Source organism: Zootoca vivipara, chromosome 5, assembly GCF_965207765.1.
Source record: "Zootoca vivipara chromosome 5, rZooViv2.hap1.1, whole genome shotgun sequence".
NCBI classification, from domain to species: domain Eukaryota; kingdom Metazoa; phylum Chordata; class Lepidosauria; order Squamata; family Lacertidae; genus Zootoca; species Zootoca vivipara.
The window spans coordinates 54,707,874-54,725,972 of NC_142588.1; the positions used below are offsets into that span (position 1 = coordinate 54,707,874).

At 42.7% G+C, this 18,099-nt stretch overlaps 1 protein-coding gene across 1 annotated transcript; it reads right to left on the bottom strand.

The window, feature by feature from the left end:
- Window positions 1-2,227: 2,227 nt before the first annotated feature.
- On the bottom strand, window positions 2,228-17,754 carry FGF8 (fibroblast growth factor 8). Its single transcript, XM_060274689.2, has 3 exons — window positions 17,590-17,754; window positions 8,613-8,719; window positions 2,228-4,383 (listed from the first exon to the last, which is right to left on the bottom strand). Exons 1-3 carry the CDS (start codon window positions 17,612-17,614, stop codon window positions 4,096-4,098), a joined length of 420 nt encoding a protein of 139 aa, XP_060130672.2. The 5' UTR covers window positions 17,615-17,754; the 3' UTR covers window positions 2,228-4,095.
- Between the last annotated feature and the right edge of the window lie 345 nt (window positions 17,755-18,099).

Consider the following 18,099-nt stretch of genomic DNA (forward strand, 5'->3'; position numbering starts at 1 on the left):
TTACAACTAAGTAAGTGGAAATATAGGATAGCAGCTGGGTAAATCACATAAATAATGAAGAGGTAGAAAGAGCATATGGACGCATTTATTCCAGATGATAGCTGCCACCCAGAATGGAAACATTTACCTGGAAGTTATTCCTGTTGAACCGAATGGAATTTACTGATGAATAGGTGCATTAAGGATCGCCCTGTAATTTATCCCAAAATAAACTGTGGATATAATACACCAAAGAGACAACAAATAATACTATGAACTTAGAGGTCAGTTTAGTGCAGAGCTCTCCCTCCTACCTATTCGGGATCATCACAGCCCCACAGACTGTAAGGATGGGTTTCCCTTATTTCCAACTCGTGCACAACTCACTCTTTGATCTTGAAACCTTAATATCCATTCAAGTACAGGCAATTCTGCAACCGTATAGGGAATTTATACAAATCAATAAGGAAGAGTGTTCAGTAAAGGTTCTGTAACAGAGGCCACAGCCTAGCTAGGTTTTGCTAATACTAATTGTACAGGGGCTTTGGCTATTATATAATGACAGACTTCTTGGGGGTGTTGCCTTTTCATCAAAGAAATGCTTTGCAAGGAAGCTATTAATTATACCTAGCAAACTGCCACATCCCCCACTCCATGGGTTATCCTGATGCAAGAAGGGCCCATGTTAAATGGTTATCAGCTTTGCCCTCCCAAACAGAATGGTTTGAACTGCCCATAAAACTTGAAGTTATATGGAAGGGAGCCCCAATTTCTTCCTTTTGTGAAAAACTGGATATCCAGTTGCAGAAGCCTTGACTTTACCAGTTACATAATTCTGGGCTCCTGTTCTCATTTCTGCTGGTAGCCCAGATTCCTGTAGAGCAGGGAGGGGGGGAGCTGGGGCTTCCAGATGTTGCTGGACTCTAGTGTCCATCAACCCTATACAGCATGGCAAGTGACCAGGGATGATGGGGGGTTGCAAATCAGCAACATCTGGAAGGCCACAGGCTCCCAATCACTGCTGTAGGGCAATTCCAGAGTGAATCACAGGGATGTCCTCTCTGCTTCTACAAACTGGAAACTGAGCCAGTAAGAATAGTTGGGCCTGAGTTCTAAAAGATGCCTGGGTTGTGCTTGCAGCATCTTCATCCTCAGGCTTTTCTTATTTTTTTTTTAAAAAGGGGGGCAGAGAAGGGAAACTTCCAACCTCCCCAGCCCCAAACATTCTACAGACCAATGTGCATAAGATTCTCCCCCAGAACTCTTTCCCAATTAGGAGCATAGACATACACTCTCAAACTGAAGCTCACCAACTCCTGCCTCCCACCCCATTTTCAAATGTCTTTCCCTTGTAGGGGATCTTTCATGCCTTGTGGCTGCTTCTGTTCCTTGCTGTTTCTGCCAGTTCACCTGCCCTTTCTAAGTGAACAAGCAGTGCAAGGAACAGGAAGCAGCAGCAACATCTGCACACCCTATCCTCTGGGAGGTGGTCTGATTTGGAGAGCAAGCAAAATGATCAGTGGGCCCCTCTGGACTAGTGTGTCTAGTCCCCATCCAAGCTAGTGATTGTCATCACATATTACAGCAGTGACAACACATCTAATATATTATATATCACCATATTTATTAGCTCCTAAAACATAGTATAGTCCTGTGCATGTCTCCTTAAAAGCCAAACTCCTTAAGTTCAACGGGACTGGCTCCCAAGTAAGTAGGCAAAGGATTGCATCCTAATGCTGTGTATGTATTTGTAATGGTGATGATGATGTCAATTTAAATGAGTGTTTGTAGTAAGCGGGTCATCCTCTCCTTTGGTGGGGGTTGGTTCTGGCTTTTAGCTACCAAAATGCTTTTAATTCGATTTCCAGAGTATTGATAGTTTAAGCCAGCATTTCAAAGTTTCCTGTAGCCATACTAGCTGCCCTTCCCAAGCTGTTAAGAATCTGGACATTACTACAAGCTTTGGGAAAAAAATACTCCCATTCCAAGACTTTTCAAAGGCGACAATTAGTTACATTGTTAAAATGTCCACAAGAAACACAAGCAGCTGTTGTGATGACCTGTCCCCAGAGAGCCAAAGCCAGGTGCCAACCCTTAAAGGATTTGCAACCCAGTTTTTTCTCACCTCTGGTGTTTGCAAATTTTCCCCTCCCAATCCTTTGTCTTCCTCCAGCGCCACCCAAAAAAAAAAAAAAGGGATTCCTAGCCCTGCTAGAAATCACACAGCCAGAGAGAGCACACCTCATTTATACTAGTAGAAAATTTTAATGCACATATTAAATAAATATTTCAGACCATTTCATATTCAATTTGTACACAGTAACAATTTTTTTTAAAAAAAAAACCCTCAAGGAGACAAATTACCCCACAAGAAAGATGTGCTGTGACAACAGCTCACACCTTCCACACACTGAAGTTTTCAAAAGTATCTTTTCTGTTGTTGTTATTTTAAATAATCCTTTGCAAAGTAGTACCCCTTTCAAACCAAACGTCCAGCTCAGCATCTCTCCCTCCCTCCTAGCCCCTTAAAAGTATTAGTTAAGCCTTCTGAAGTTCCTGATTAGACAAAAGATGCCACCATTCAGCAGCCCATTCAAGGCTTGCGTAGCTGCATCTAATCTAGCCTCCCTGCAGAGAAATAAACTGGGACACAGGCAGTAAGGCAAGCAATATTTTCTGTGGCGATTAAAGGCCAACATCAGTATCTCATACACAGAAACCCTCATCAGTATAGGACAGGGCTGTCCAAATTCCAAGAGATTGTGATCTACTCCCACTAAAAAAAAAATGGCAGTGATCAAAGTTGTTGAGCTTTTTGGCTCAAAGTTGTTGAGCCAAAGTTGTTACAAATTTATTTGGTTGTTGTTTTTATTATTATTTGATGAAGGTCCCAGGATTGACCAGGGACATCCCGCAATCAACCAGTAGATCACAATCAACCTGTTGGACAGCCCTGTTTGTAGGATTCTCAAGGGTTTCTTGGCCAAAGGAGGATCTGTAAGCAAGGCTGCAAGCTATTATCAAGGTTGGTAAGTGGGGGGGCCAGGCAACATTTCTGAGGAGTCAGATATGGGCTGGGGAGAGGTTCAAATTGCTAACACCAGTTTAGTGGGAACAAGGCTTCCTTTCTTATTTTCCTTTTAGCTTCTTAGGGGCTCAACCATCCTCCATGCCTGTAATGTGTGAGATCCCAGTTCAGTCTCATTGGGAAACTTGAGACAAGAATCACCTTCAATGAAACAGGGATGTAATGGGGAAATATGTAACATTTGAACTCAGTGGCACTTTATTGTCATAACAAATACAAAAAATGGTCTACAGAATAATAATAAAAATGCAGACCTCTGGAGACATGATAAGCTTGGATAGAACATACAAAGCAAAACTAGCAGCCTTCATCTCAGCACCAGCTCTGTGGTGGTGGCGTTCATTCATTCTTTCTTGGGGATTCTGCTCTCACTCTTTCATTCAGAAATGGAAACTGTGACTTCACATCCCACCCTGTTGGGGCCTGCTAGTCTCTCACTGGTTACAAAGGGACTTGCACTCATTTGACTCTGAGAAAGGCCACTGTTTGCAGGTACCAGGAACATCCACACAGACCCATCAAAATAAATGGAACTTGCACAAAAGCTCTTGATGGGTAGTGTTTCTATTACGTTTCTTTTTATTTGAGGTAGAAATTTGGTCCCAAAATTTATTATTGGACTGAAGAGGGCAGGTTCTATGCTTACCCCTAGATCAACTACCTCCTACCCACCCCCACCCCACTTTTTTTTAACAGTCTATTAAAACATAACACGCCCCCCCATGGACTCAAAATGTGAAGAGCAACCCTTCACAAGTCTTTTATCATTACAGTGCTTTTTCTTTAAAAAGCAGTAAAGTTGGAATACAAAAATAGAGCCTCTTTTTTGTTTTTAAAAAAACACAAAACAAACAATTATAAACATCTAGATCAAGTTTGGTTTCCCCCTCTTCTTCCACCCTCATTTTAATTATCATCACAGGTTAAGTCTCTAGGCATTGTCCATCAGTTAAAAGTCTCTACAGAATGTCCTCCAACAAAAGGGGGAAAGGAGGGTGGACCCAAGTGGCACTAAGGAGGGTGGTGGGTCAGGGGGTGGGCTTGGGGCTGGAGTTCCGAGTCCTTTTACTCCTCCGGTTGAAAGGGTAATTGAGAAATTCGAAGCGTCTGTGAGGCTCTGTTGTTTGGTGGCCCTTGGGTAGCCTCTTCATGAAGTGCACCTCACGCTGATGCTGGCGAGTCTTGGAGCCCTTGCGGGGACGTCCCTTCCGGGTGAAGGCCATGTACCACCCTTCGTACTTTGCATTCTGCAATGCTGTGTAGTTGTTCTCCAACACAATCTCAGTGAAGACACAGTCCTTGCCTTTGCCGTTGCTCTGCAGGTGGGAACAATAGGAGACAAGTGAATGGAGATGGCCTTCATCTTTCCCCCATGTCTTCCCATGGAACCAGAGCCAGGTTGTCCTGGTCTAAAAATGGGGGGGCAGGGACTTTGTAAGTAGTGATAGTGCTTGACCATGCTTTGAACACTGTTTGACCTGGGTGCTATTATGCCAAGAATACTTATTGTCTAACAAACATCCCCCAATGATGTACCAAAGGCACTGTTAAGTCTGTTTTGTACTTTGTATAATCCACAACAGTCAAGGCATCCAATTCAAAGTTTGTGAGAACTCCAGGAATATAAATTACAAAACTGGTGGTATCCAGAGTTTTAATATTAGTATTCCACTAGTACTAATATCTCCTAACTATCTAAACATTCAGTTCAATAAACACACATTTCCATAAATCTCTGGACATCTGATATTACCTTATCCAACCTCACAGGCACAAACTAAACAGTTCACATCGAACAGTTTTCTCTAGCTATTTATTGGTTCATGAAGTTGTCTCTGGCTAAGGTGTAATGTGAAGATCTGCTATAATGTGTAGATCTATATTGAAAAGGCCACCTTCAGAAGGTGCAAAGTGTCCTTAGCACTTATGAGAAAACTCGACAGACATGGGATGTTGCTAAGGATTGCTTTGTTTGAATGCAAACCAACTCATGAGGGATGCAAATAGGATTGTTTGGTGGCTCACATTCAACTCCAACCTGACACTTCACACCAACTGGCAAACTCAGAGGGGACTCAAGAGGAATCACCTAGATTGTGAATTTCTACTGTCCTCAGCCTTCCATTAGCACAGAGAGTGGATGATGATGTGCAAAGATTATGCTTAATATTACTTGGAAATGTTCATCACCATCCCACCTCCACCGCAGGATACTGCAGAGAAATCTGCAGCTATGCTCAGACCTACTTCAGCACACTCACACTAGGATTTGGGTGACATCGTTGGGTGATAGAAGATATATAGCTAGTCAACCCATCAAACTACTAACCTAGTCAATACAGTGGTTCCTTTGGTTATGAACTTAATTTGTTCCAGAGGTCCGTTCTTAACCCAAAACCTGAGGTACCACTTTAGCTAATGGGGCCTCCCACGGCTGCCACGCTATTTCTGTTCTCATCCTGGGGCAAAGTTCTTAACCCGAGGTACTACTTCCGGGTTAGCAGAGTCTGTAACCCGAAGTGTTTGTAACCCGAGGTACTACTGTACCTGAGAAATGAGGCAAGGGCAACAAGCGCTCAAATACTTATTGGAATGCAATCAATGCAGCCACCTGTCCCCTGATTGGTTCTAATCAGGAACAGATCACACAAGCAGCACCCAGGACAAAAGTAAAAGGAAGAAGAGGACATCTAGGTTGAGGAAAGCTAAGCTGTTGGAAGGTCATATAGTTAATTATCCATGGCTGAGCAAGTAATTCTACAGAGAGGAGAAACTGGAAGGTCACTGCTGGCAAAGCAAAGTAAGTGCTTACACAGGAAGGAGCATAGGAAATTGCCTTAAACAGAGTTGGGCTATTGCTCTGTATAGCTCAACGTTGTGTTTACACTGATTGGCAGGGTCTCTCCAGGGTTTCAGACAGGGGTCTTTCACGGCCCTTTCTGAAGACTGAGTCTAAGAGGGACCATTTACATGTAAAGTGTGCATCCTACCACTGAGCTACAGACATTCTCTGCCTTTGTGGCTTGGCTTATGCCAAGGGGAAATTTAAATATATATGTATGTGTGTGCAGTTCTTCCCAAGATTTGAAATTCTGCACTATATTAGTAGTACAATGAACAGAATTTAATGAACAATTTATATTCTTAAGCTAGGACACTAGGGCTTTTGTAGACTGTTTTGGTAGAACTAGAACCATTTTTGCAAATGCTTGTGAGCAAAAAAAACAAGCCTATTTTCATTTTTCTAGGTGCCTTTGAATACCAGCTGCTACTAATCCCCGGTGGGCAGAGTGCTATTGCACTCATGTCTGGCTTGCAGGCTTCCTATTGGCATCTGGTTGGATGCTGTGAGAATAGGATGCTGGACTTGTCTTATGTTCTTAGATAGGTGCTAGAAAAGTGGAGTTGCTTCATATGGGCATTCTTTAAGGGTAAACCCAAGGCTATGATGTGGGATGATTGAGAACAATGTTTCAGTGCTAGACCCTGAGAGAAGCAAGGAAGTTGCTGGTGGAAGAAGAGAGCAAGCACTTCTCCCATGAACAGCCCACTGTGTTTTTGTGTTGGGTAATAAGAGAAGAGAAGGGGGGGGGGAAGGAATAGGAGTGGGCAACAGAATAAGAAAAGGGGTGTTACTACTAGTTTGCAGCCCCTGAGCATGTTCCCCAAAGAGTATGTGACCCTTGAGTTTAAAAAGCCCCCCTACCTCTGCTGTAAAGTCTAATTCAATCATGTTTTTTCCCTCTTGGTAGCAAACACATTCCAAGTTCTGCTTCCAAGAAGTCTTGGAAGCTCAGGGCCAGTTTACACACATCAGCAAAATCAGCTGGCAAAGCTTTTCCTGAACTGTATCATTTCTTATTACAGCATATTGAAATGCTTTTTCTGAAAGCAAAAACTCCCCAAACACCATGTTAAAAAGAAGACCAACAGTGCCACCCTAAATATGTTTATTCAGGAGTCGCCAAGTTCAATGGATCTTACTCCATAGTATGCTTGATTAGGGCTTGGACAATTTCTTTTCTTTCTTTGTAGTGGGAGAAAATGTCTCCTTAATACCATGCTTGTGATAACACTGATTGTGCTCCAGGTTTGAAATAGCCATATGAATATATGAAATAGCCAGAGTGAAAGGAGTAGCAGGGGAAGATGGGCTGACTCTGGTGGTGGTTCATCAACAAAACAGAGCAAAAGGCAGGTGTGTGCTGTCTCTTACCAGCCCTGGAGTGCACATCCCACAGAGGAAAACAAAATACTGTATAATGATAAAACATTCTGGAAACAGCAGAGCATTGCTGTGGAAGAGCCTTGCTTGCTTATTCTTTTTAAAGGCCACATAAGGGTTTGTGGCAAGACAATGGGGAAATACTCTCTCTAGACAAAAATAAATCAATATGGCCTTCTTCTTATTATTATTTTTTGTAATGCCAAGTGGAAAGCTACTAGTATCTGAACAGTGAAACAGATGACAAGTAGGTGTCAGATAAAGGAGAGGATAGCTGTATTTATAGGGAGTGGAGAGGAGATCTTCTAGGCCAATTCTTAGGTTTTCATTTGGTTTAGTGTATTCTGCTTTTTTAAATTGATCACAGGGTGTGATGCATTTAATATGAAACAGCAACACTGCAGTAAACCATACAAATACAGAGCAGGTCATCACAGCAAATCATCAGATCCTAACTGGTTTTTGGATAGTATATTGATTTTTATATAGTATATTGCTTTGGTATTTTCATTTATTATTTGCATGGTGGTTGTTTTTTGGTGAACAGTTATGAGCATCCCAAACTTGTGCATGTTAATAGGAGAAGAGGGAGAGGGAGGCGAGACTTTTGTCATCAGAAATGGGCTCAAGTTGTGGGATGGCAGATTTTAGGAGAAATTGTCTTAGTGGTAGGAACACTTCCACATTGGAACTAATCACAAAGGGAGTTAGCCAGCTTTTCCTTCCTGGAAATCTTCTGTCTGAGAGTGGACAGCCATTTGCTGGGGATGCTCTAACATTAATGAATAGATAGATAGATAGATAGATAGATAGATAGATAGATAGATAGATAGATATAAAATGTATGTAATCTAATGTATTTCCTTCATATGTAATTGACTAGGGGGTTGTCTAAAAGACTGCCCCCAACCCAATGAATATATTATGCTATGAATGCCACAGGCTCTATCTAATAGGTGCTTGTGATGGTCTCACAACAACCCTATACATTGTAACCTCAAGAGGAATGGAGGCACTAGGTGGCATTGTGTTTCTCAGCAATACAGAGTTGCTGCTTGAGTGTTGGGGAAATGAGACACCAACCTCTACTGCCCCTCATCTTTAGACATTTGCTTGAATTTCAGTGCATGTGTGGTTCTGACTAACCACAGCAGTATCCACGTGAAATACAGCATAAGTGAAGGCATGTGGACAAGCTTGCTTCCAGTTTCAGTAGTAGGCCCTTTTGCCCCTCCATTCCCATATTTTGTTCCTGAGAAGATTGTCCTGCTCCTCCCCTTGTCGCATAGCAAGCAATTCCTACCCCAGAAGCCCCCTTACCTTGCCAATCAGCTTTCCTTTCTTGTTCATGCAGATATAGAAGCCTGTCTCAGCCCCCTTGATTCTTACTCTGCTCCCAAATGTGTCGGTCTCCACAATGAGCTTGGCTGGAGCGGGAGAAGATGGCAAGAAAATGAGTCACATGAATGCTACAAGATGGGCACTACATACAGCATTCCAAGAGGATAATTTGTCTTCTAGAATTAGCATTTTCTTACGCAGTATGGACCACACAACCATAGGGAAGGGATGCTGTGTCCCTCCTTATAGCATTTGTTACAGTAATACATAGGAAGCTGCTTTCTATCAAGTCAAACCATTGGTCCATATAGTATTGTCTACAATACTTTTCTGCCAGACAGCGGATGGTCCCGGTTCTAACAGGAGATGCCAGAGATGGAACCTGGGACCTTCTACATGCAAAGCAGATGCTCTAGCACTGAGCTATGAGAAGGATCAGGGTGAACTAATTATAAGATCAAGTGTCACATTCAACCTTGGCCAACCCTTCAAAAGCGACCTGCTAGTGGTGGGTGTGGCCAAAAGTGGGCATGTCTAGTACCCCATACCCTGTCTTTTAAACACCCCCCCCCAAAAAAAAACCACACCTCCATGCACATCAACTGAGGAAGAGAGCTATTGCCTCCCCTCCTCTCATCAAATGATTGATTCAATGGCTAGGGTAGGAGGAGATTTGCATCCCCCGCACCATCAAGGCACTAAGCTCTCCTCACCCAAGTGCTGTTATATTTTAAATTGTTTTCTTTTTGCTGCCATTGCCATGAAAATCAGTGGAGAAGCCTGGAAAGAATGTGGCATACACAGTCACTACATGTACTGGGTGCCCTGATTGTTCACCCATAGCAGCAGCAACAAACAATGACGCTTCCATTCAAATGTTGCAAAATCTCTTTCTTACTTATTCTTTATTTATAAAAAATATTTCTATACTGCTATATCATAAAAATGTATCACAATGGTTTACAACGATATAAAAACATAAAACCAGATAATAAAATCATAGAAAGTTTAAAAACTAGTTAAAAACAAAAGGAAATTAAAAACAAACATCAATAGATCATTGTGGGAGATGTACTCTTAATTGCCTGCATAGGCCTGGTGGAATATAAAAGTTTTCAGCAGGCCTTTCAGCAGTCCCGTTTCTTCAGGAAACGGACATCCTAAATTCAGGGAATAGAGAGAATCAGACCTATTTTCAAGAGTCGGCCATGCATGATGGCTATTGCAAGTCTTATAGAGCTGGGTGGAATGTCTTATATACTTCCATTTCTGAAACCAATGGACTTCCAGTTGCTGTTTAGAGCAAAAGATCCCTTGTCCTCTCATTATAGAGAAATAAATGGGCACGTGTCTGTGGCACACAACACAGAAAGGCTACAGGACATAAGGTTAATATGAAGCCCTAGCCAGTAATTGCTTTAAATCATCCTACTTTAAAAGGATGCACAATGATTTGGGCAGTAGCAGCAGGAAAATTGGTTTCTTATTTGGTATTTTTATACTTGGTCCCCTTGCTTCTCCTGCATCTCTTTTCTGTGTAGGTCAGGAAGCTCCATATGATCAGTTTAAGTCCTTTCTCTGTCTCTCTGCACTGATGCTGACTTTGCAGCTGGTAGAGGAAGCCAGGAAGGGTAAGGGCAGCCCCTTAATGCATTTCACCTCTGCGAGAGTTGAGAGGGCGTATTGATTTAGTCTCAGTTTTTTTAATGGAGGCATTGATTAACTTTCAAAGCAGCTATGCAAATCACAGATCAATGGCTAGTCCCCTTCTTCTTGCCGCTGCAGGAACCCCAAAGAGATGGAGCCAGCCAGCCCCAAAGGGCCATCTCACCCATCCCAGCCCTTCTCTGTCATTATACATGAAAGAGAGGAAACAGGGCAACATTTCTGTACTGTGCAGCATTTTTGGTCAGTTGAATGGGGATTCTAAATGTCCCAGGCACCAAAACTGGTTTTGCTCTTTATGACTTTAAAGGGAAGGTTTGCGCACAAGCCAGAACCCAGGCAGTCATTACTCTTGATGATGCTCAATACATCATCAGTACTTGTCTCCCATTGCTGTTGCAGTGCCAGTTATGATAAGTTAGACGTTATCCCTCTAGCTGTGTCAGATTATGGAATTCACCATGTCTTGGGTACAGGCAAAATAGTTCTTGTTTGTGATTCTCAATTTCATACATGTTTCACTCACACAGAGAGAGACAGGAGGGAAGTCCCATCTAGGACCATCTGATCACACCACCTATTGTGAACAGGACAGGTTACAGGCAGTCCCAGGCCCATTTTGCTGCACGGAAAGCATTATAGTGAAAAATTTCTGACAAGAGGAAAGGGGTCCAATCCCTCACATGTCCCCTTTGCTCTTAGAAAGGGATTCTGCTCCCTCTTTCTCTGCTACCGAGGCAGGTCCAGATTTAAAGCACTTGCCACCACCATGGATAGTTCTGAGACCAATATATCTTCAGGAGTCTATCTGCAGAATGGGCCAGAAGCTTTAATGATGGTAGCTTGGTACTTGGGAATCTGGGAGGGAGCAATGAGTTGTTCTAGGGCACACCTAATCTATGTTCCTATGTTCCATTAGTCGCAGCAAGCATGGCCAATGGTCAGGTATGATAGGAGTTGCAGTCCAACAATAACTGGAGGACTACATGTTTCCTGCCCCTATCACAGAGCAAAGTAAAATGGTTTTAGCCATCACAACAAGTTGATCATACTTTACAGTGGAAGAGGTTCGGTTTTGCAGTTATATTGGAAGGATTGGCATACTGTAGGAGACACTGAGAACCCTGTGGGTCTCAACTGGACTCAACAAACTTCTGTCTCAAATCTCTAGCTGCAGCATATATTTGCTGCTGCTGTGGCAGTGCAGGGAATAATTGTTTGTTTGTCAATTGATGTTTATACCCAATTTACTCAATAGAAGGCCTCTAAGGGGCTTGCAAAGAAAAATCTAAAATATTCATTTGAAATAAAAATCAATAAAAGCAAATATTAAGAAAAAGTTAACATAATTTTATGAAACCTGCAATTTTTAAACAATTGTACATAATAAAATTGTGTGTCAAAATTACATGCCTCTTAAAACCAATACCACAAAGGTGCCTGCCTAATATTAATGAACAGGGACATCTAAAGAGTAGGTGCTGCCTATCTGAAAGATTGATTCCTTGCAAGTGTGTAGCAAACATTGTTTGGTGCTTGTAAAATGGCCAGTTGCATAGATTGGGCACACAGGGGGTATGGGAATCCTTCTAGTAAAGTCAGTGCCTATTCCCCAAATTCTAGAGTCTGAGACCTACTGTGTCTGGCAAGGGCTTCTGAAGAAAAGGTGATCCTGAGTTTCATACACAAACCTTCTGCATCGTCAAGCTATATGTGGTCTGTGGTATCCATGCCTCATATCCACAAATGCAAAGCTGAAAACTCTAATCAATCAGAGGAAGGATCAAAAGAGACCTTGAAATTTGCTGAGAAAAAGCAGCTTTCCTGCATCACCTTTGCTGCTGAATGATTCACCCACCCCCAATGCAAAACTCGAATGAGTTTGTTCTAATCATTAGGCAAAACATAAACGCAACCTCTCCTGTTCTGCTTCTTGTGCTCAGCCAATCAGATGATGGTTTTTACAGCACATTTCCATAACACAAAAACCTAGAAAGGCTGGGTGATAGCACCCCATTGTAAAGGAAGTGGAGCATTCAGTTTACCAAAAAGAGAAGGCACTTCCAAAAGAAGCAAAACTGTCGAGACTCAGGACATCAAGCAGAAATGCCAGCTATATCTTCAAACCAAGGGATATAATCACCTGTGACACTAAGGGTGGAACTTCCCAGTAGGAGAAAAAAACACAGGATTTCAAACTTTGCATGGGTTTCATAATGCTAATACAGGGAGGGTATAGAGGAGAACTGGCAGGGGGTGCTTAACCCTCCTCTAATTCTCTCCTGCAAATGTTCCACCTTCCCCCGGTCATTTTAACCCTTGTTTTCCCAAGAGTGGCTCCAATACTAGGAGTCAGCCTGGCTGAGGGAATTGGGGGACTTAGGAAACTCTCTGCAATGACAACATGTGGATCTTCCCTAACACCAACATTTTTCATCTGAATGTATCACATGTGGGAGAGGAAAAGGAAGTGAGAAAGTTTTAAATAGAAGAACGAATTTTAGCTAATGAAGGTTTCTCATCTGACCTACAGACACAGGAAAGAAACTATTCAAGTTGTGAAAATGGGCAAAACATATAGACTTGATGTCTGGTTCGATGGTGGCCAAGCAAACTGATGAGGATCGTTTCCCCACTTTGTAACATGCAAGCCTCCTCATGGCAAACGGAGCACTAGGGTTTGGGTCCCCAGATGCCTGAGGTTTGGTTGAGGCACATTTTGGGTCCAGACTGTCTCACTCATTATCAGTGATGCTGGGCTTAATCAGTAGCCAATTGTAGCACTGCCATGTTCCAGACAGCATCACTTCAAAACACAATGGCCTTTTTACTCCAGCAATAATATACTGTATTGCGATGATCTGCAAGTTAGGAAAATGTGATGTGCCTGAAATGGGAGGTTTTCTGAAGTAAGATGTTTAAATCCCTTGCAACAATCAAGCACCTACTCTACATTTGATGTGCTATAATCATTGTATGAAAAAGCATCAGAAGACGCTTTTTAAATATCCTTCTTCATGGGAAGAGAGACACTTCAGACGCAGTTGCAGTTCATTTGCAGGAGTAGACTTTTCTATTTCACTTATACCTTGCCCTTTGACCTTTACAAGGCTTTTTGGCCCTTGACTTTGGCTGTGCACAAACCTCTCATTTTGCCCTTGTGATCTGGCTTCCTCAGGCAGTGTAAGGGGGCGAGGTATTTCCAATCTGAATAGGACCATGGGAAATCCTTCAGTGCTGTGGCCATGAAGCCAGTGCTTAAAAGGCCACTACACTCCACAATGCTTTCTCTTTTTAGTGATTCATGAGGACGACTTGAAACCTTTCTCAAGCTCTTCCCCTCTCCCTTTTGTCCTATCGATTTTACAAAGCTTAGAAGGCAGGGACCGTATCACTTGCTTATTTATTTATTTGATTTCCACCATATCTTTCAATCCAGATTTGGCTTACAAGGCTTGTTCTATGGCCTGCCCAGTGTTTGACACTTTGTTAGAGCTAAATAAACAGGAGCAATAAAATCCAAGATGCAACAGTAACTGAGAGTAGAATAAATCAATGGTCTCAAACCTAGTATCCCCGAGCTAATGTAAGCTGCATTTATGTATATACCTAGGGGGTGGTTAAGGCGCTTTTCTGGGGTATATTATTTCACAGGCACCTACAGCTCACTCCTCCATCACCATCACCATCGCCACTGACACACACACAACACTCATTTGGCAAAGTAGTGGGCCTGGAGCAAACCTGAGATGGCTTATGAAGAGAAACAGTCTCTTCCTCTGGTGATGATGACGATGATAATTTGTACCCCACCCATCTGACTGGGTTGCCCCAGCCACTCTGGGCAGCTTCCAATGTATATAAAAACATAATAAAGCATTAAACATTACATATAAAAAACCTTTCCTATACAGGGATGCCTTCAGGTGTCTTCTAAAGAATAATAATAATAATTGGGGTACAAAGCATCCAACAAATATTACAGCGTACCTGGGCAAAAGGAAAACTAGATTTGGATGGGCAGGATCCTGAAGTAACAGGCCCTGGATATTTGACTTGAATAAAGAGAGTTATGGATCATAGAAACACCAGTGGATCCATACTACATATTTCCCACAGAAATTCATCCTATTACATATTCAGCACCAGATCATTCTTCTGCTCTCATTCTCATAAGAACATAAGACTGAGCCTTGTTTGATCAGGCCAAAGTTCCATCTGGTCTTGCATCCAGTGTTCTAGAGTGGTGGACCAGATGCCTATGGGAAACTCCCAAGAAGGACATGAAGGCAAAAGTCATGTTCCACCTTTCCTCATAGGGGAGTTGCTTCTGCCCTTTGATCATTCAGGTCCCAACTCTTGCAACCAGCATGTTTTGTCTGTGAAAGGCCAGGACCTCACCACAACATTATTATTCTCCTCAGCTTCTCTGAGGCAAAATAACTATATTTCCTCAACAGGGGCCAACACCCACAATATTAACGATAGTGGAGGATGGCTTGACACACGTGAACAAGCCTTTAGACTAGGCCCGAAGCCTTGGTGGTCCAAATCCTGGTAGAATGGCTGCTTCCCTCCCCGTCTGCACACTGTGCTGTGTATGAATTACAACATCACATCACTTCTTCCGACCCATTACAACCCCGTTAATTTTAGCACTTCTCCTTCCTATAAAATATTAACATCTGTAAGTCCCCGTCTCCCCACCCCCTGCCAAAGAGCAATTGGACCCCCGACTCCTCTTCATTGAGCCACATAGACAAGGTCCCCTTATTTATCTGTCTTTGGGGGGCACGAGCGAGGGAGGTCGATCAAGAGAGCAGTAAAAGGTTTAAAGAGCATCAATTTCCATGCTCTCTTCTGCTGACTGATGGAAAGACACAGAAAATCAGCCCTGAACGGAGGCAGAACAACACATGCTGCTGCTTCTCCCCCCCCCCTCCCTTTTTGTCCTTTCCACCTTTTCAAAGGCTCTTTCTAATTTATTGTCTGTTTGGTGGGTTTTGCCTTGCCACACGAGCCGCTTTGGTGACCGGCCTCCAGCACTGAATCGCTGGTCGCTTGGCAGGCCCTGCTGGCTTGGAACTCTGCTCGAAAGCAGAGACGTGGATTCACAGTGGGGCAGGAAGGGCAAAGAGTTAAGTACAACTGGCCTACAAAAAGCCACAGCAGTGGAAGATGCATCCCAGGCCCCAGGCAGCACGAAAATATGTACGGCAGCCAGGTCCCAGTAGCGAATGCCAGCCGTCAACACAGCCAGAATCCAATACAGCAATTATCATTCACTTTCAGAACAATTTCCTTCTCATACAGATAAAGACCATTTTAATCCAGATTATAGACGGCTAAACAGAGCTCAGAGAGGTGGACCAAGTTTTAAGATGCATAGGGCTTTGCTCCTAATTAGAAAACGGAGAAAGATATTGACAATCAAGACAGATAACCGAGAAAAATGGACCTGACATTAAGTCAGCCGTAAAAATGTCACAGCAGAGAAAATGGTCATTGGCAGAAATAAATCACTTAAAAAGAAAAAGTCTTCAGCGCCCCCCCCCCCAAAATTTCAATACTCAATATAAAATAAAGACTTGAGGTTTTAATATTTGATGTTAATGGTGCGAAAGGTTGATTTTGTTTGGGGTTGGGGGGGGGGAGCTTAACATTTTCAACTCTATTCTTTCACTACAGTGACAGATTTATCCCAGAAAAATTATGTTTCATGCTCAAACTTTGAAGGGAAAGTGGCTACGTAGATGCAGAAAAAATGCAGCGAGGCACACTTGATCCCCTAACTGGACTGCGAAGAGGAGAAAGTATTCAGGAAATGTTAAAAAAGGTGAAAGTAAGAAGAGTTTTAATAGCTCTTCCAGACATGGGGGTCTCTCCAGAGATTCATATAGAACAATCCTGAACCTCTATTTTAACATTTACAGACTTGCGACTCTTTTAAAACTTTACATCTGAAAAACTGCTTGTGTTCTCTCTCTGTTTTAGATCATTGCTCGGCTTGCTTCTTAGCTCTTCAAATGCTTAACCTTTTTATTATGTTTTAATAGAGGTCTTTTCTTTTTCAAGCTGTTTCCCTCATTTCATTCTAGCCTCTCTTAACATTGTCATTTAAATCTAAAGTAATCTCTCTTTTTATATAAGACATTTAAGTGGGAGGGGGAACTTTGTTTGCGAAACAAACTGAACTCCTTCAAATCATGGTTGCTTTAAGGCTGGCATGCTTTGCTTGAAAGGTTAAAATACATCTTTGTACATGTAGAACCCACTTAGCCCCAACTATTAAAGTTCATTCTGAAATCCTCAGTCAGCCCAAAGCTATATGAGAGGATGAATGTTTGCAGCAGTTCAGTTGTAAGTGAAAAGGAGAAATTGCATCTAATGTGGAAGGCTAAGAATTCTAAGCAGGATGCATACAGCATGTACAAATATGTATGTGCAACATAAGGATGCACACATTTTTGCCAGCACACAGAAAATAAAGGAAGTCGGAGCTTTCAGAATGTCAGCTAACCTTGTCCCGTGTCTCACATATGCAAGGAAAGTTACAGAAAGGAGCTCAAAGACTTACAGTTTATTGAAGCCACAGTTTTGCTAGCACCTTGTCCTCTTGTATGTGGCTTGAGCATTTGAAAGAGTAATTAACACTTACGATCTAAGTTATTTAAAACTTTCACGCTGCTCAGGGCTCCCCTGTCATACCCCCCTTTATTTTAGAGAACAAGAGAATCTGCTGCCAGGTCCTCCCATGCATCCCACAAATCTGTGTTTGCCAGAACTTGGCTCCTGGGCAGGCTGCACTCAGAGCTTGAATACAGACTCTGGGAAACTCTAGGGCTTCAAATCACATCCTCCATGCTTCCTTGTTTCCCTATCACTGAGAGAGATCCTAGCTAAAGCTATGTTGCAGGAATGCACCAGCTATTTCTAATCTAAACAATTTGGGCATCCCTCTTCTTTTCCGCTCCTCACCACGGCCACAAAAGAAAAACGTTTTTTAAATGCAACTCACCCCATCATCTGGGTGGTCAGAGAGATCAGGTGTAAAAAAATAAAACAAAACCCACACGCCTCCTCATAATCAGAGCTATCATCCTGATCCTCAGGGGGAAAGCAATGTACTATTATTACAAATATTGATTGCCACATTCTTCCATCGCAAGACCCCTGCCTTCTGAACACTTGTAATGATTTCTGGCTAACAAAGAGGACGGAAATCATTAATTACTGTGCTACGCGCACCACCACCCTCCCCCAGCCCTTCTGCCCGCATATACAGCCTTACCATGAGCATCTCCATCCTCCGCCATGGCATTGATTTTCTTGTTGTCCAGGATTTGCACATGCTTCCCACTGGTCCGACTGTACAGCTGATAGGTCCGGACGAGTCGCCGGCTTAGTTGGTCGGTCACCAGGCTCTGCTCCCTCACATGCTGTGTAAAATTAGGTGGGGACTGAACAGTTACCTTTAGGAAATTGAAAAATATACAACACACCATTATAATCTCTACTCCTCCGAGAAAGGCGCTCTCGGCATGTTCCTGGTGCATTTTTTTTAGAGCACTCTGAGCTGGTGCAGTGCAGAGCCAGGTTCATTATGGGTCAGCATAAGAAACCCTGGCACGGATTTGAGCCCTGACTGAGAAATTGCAACCGCTACCTAGACATTTATTGTTGAGAATCAAGCATGGGATAAAGAAAACACAGGTGATCCTGGAACACTTGGGACAGAATTACAACCAGCACAGCTCCTCAGATTTCAGAAAGACTTGTGCCGATTCAAACCAGGTTGCAA

Coding starts and splice junctions, on each gene's coding strand:
- FGF8 (XM_060274689.2), bottom strand. CDS start 17,614: ATGGCGGAGGATGGAGATGCTCATG. Junction 8,720..17,589: donor GGAGGATGGAGATGCTCATG/GTAAGGCTGTAT, acceptor CTCCCGCTCCAG/CCAAGCTCATTGTGGAGACC. Junction 4,384..8,612: donor AAGGAAAGCTGATTGGCAAG/GTAAGGGGGCTT, acceptor TCCCACCTGCAG/AGCAACGGCAAAGGCAAGGA.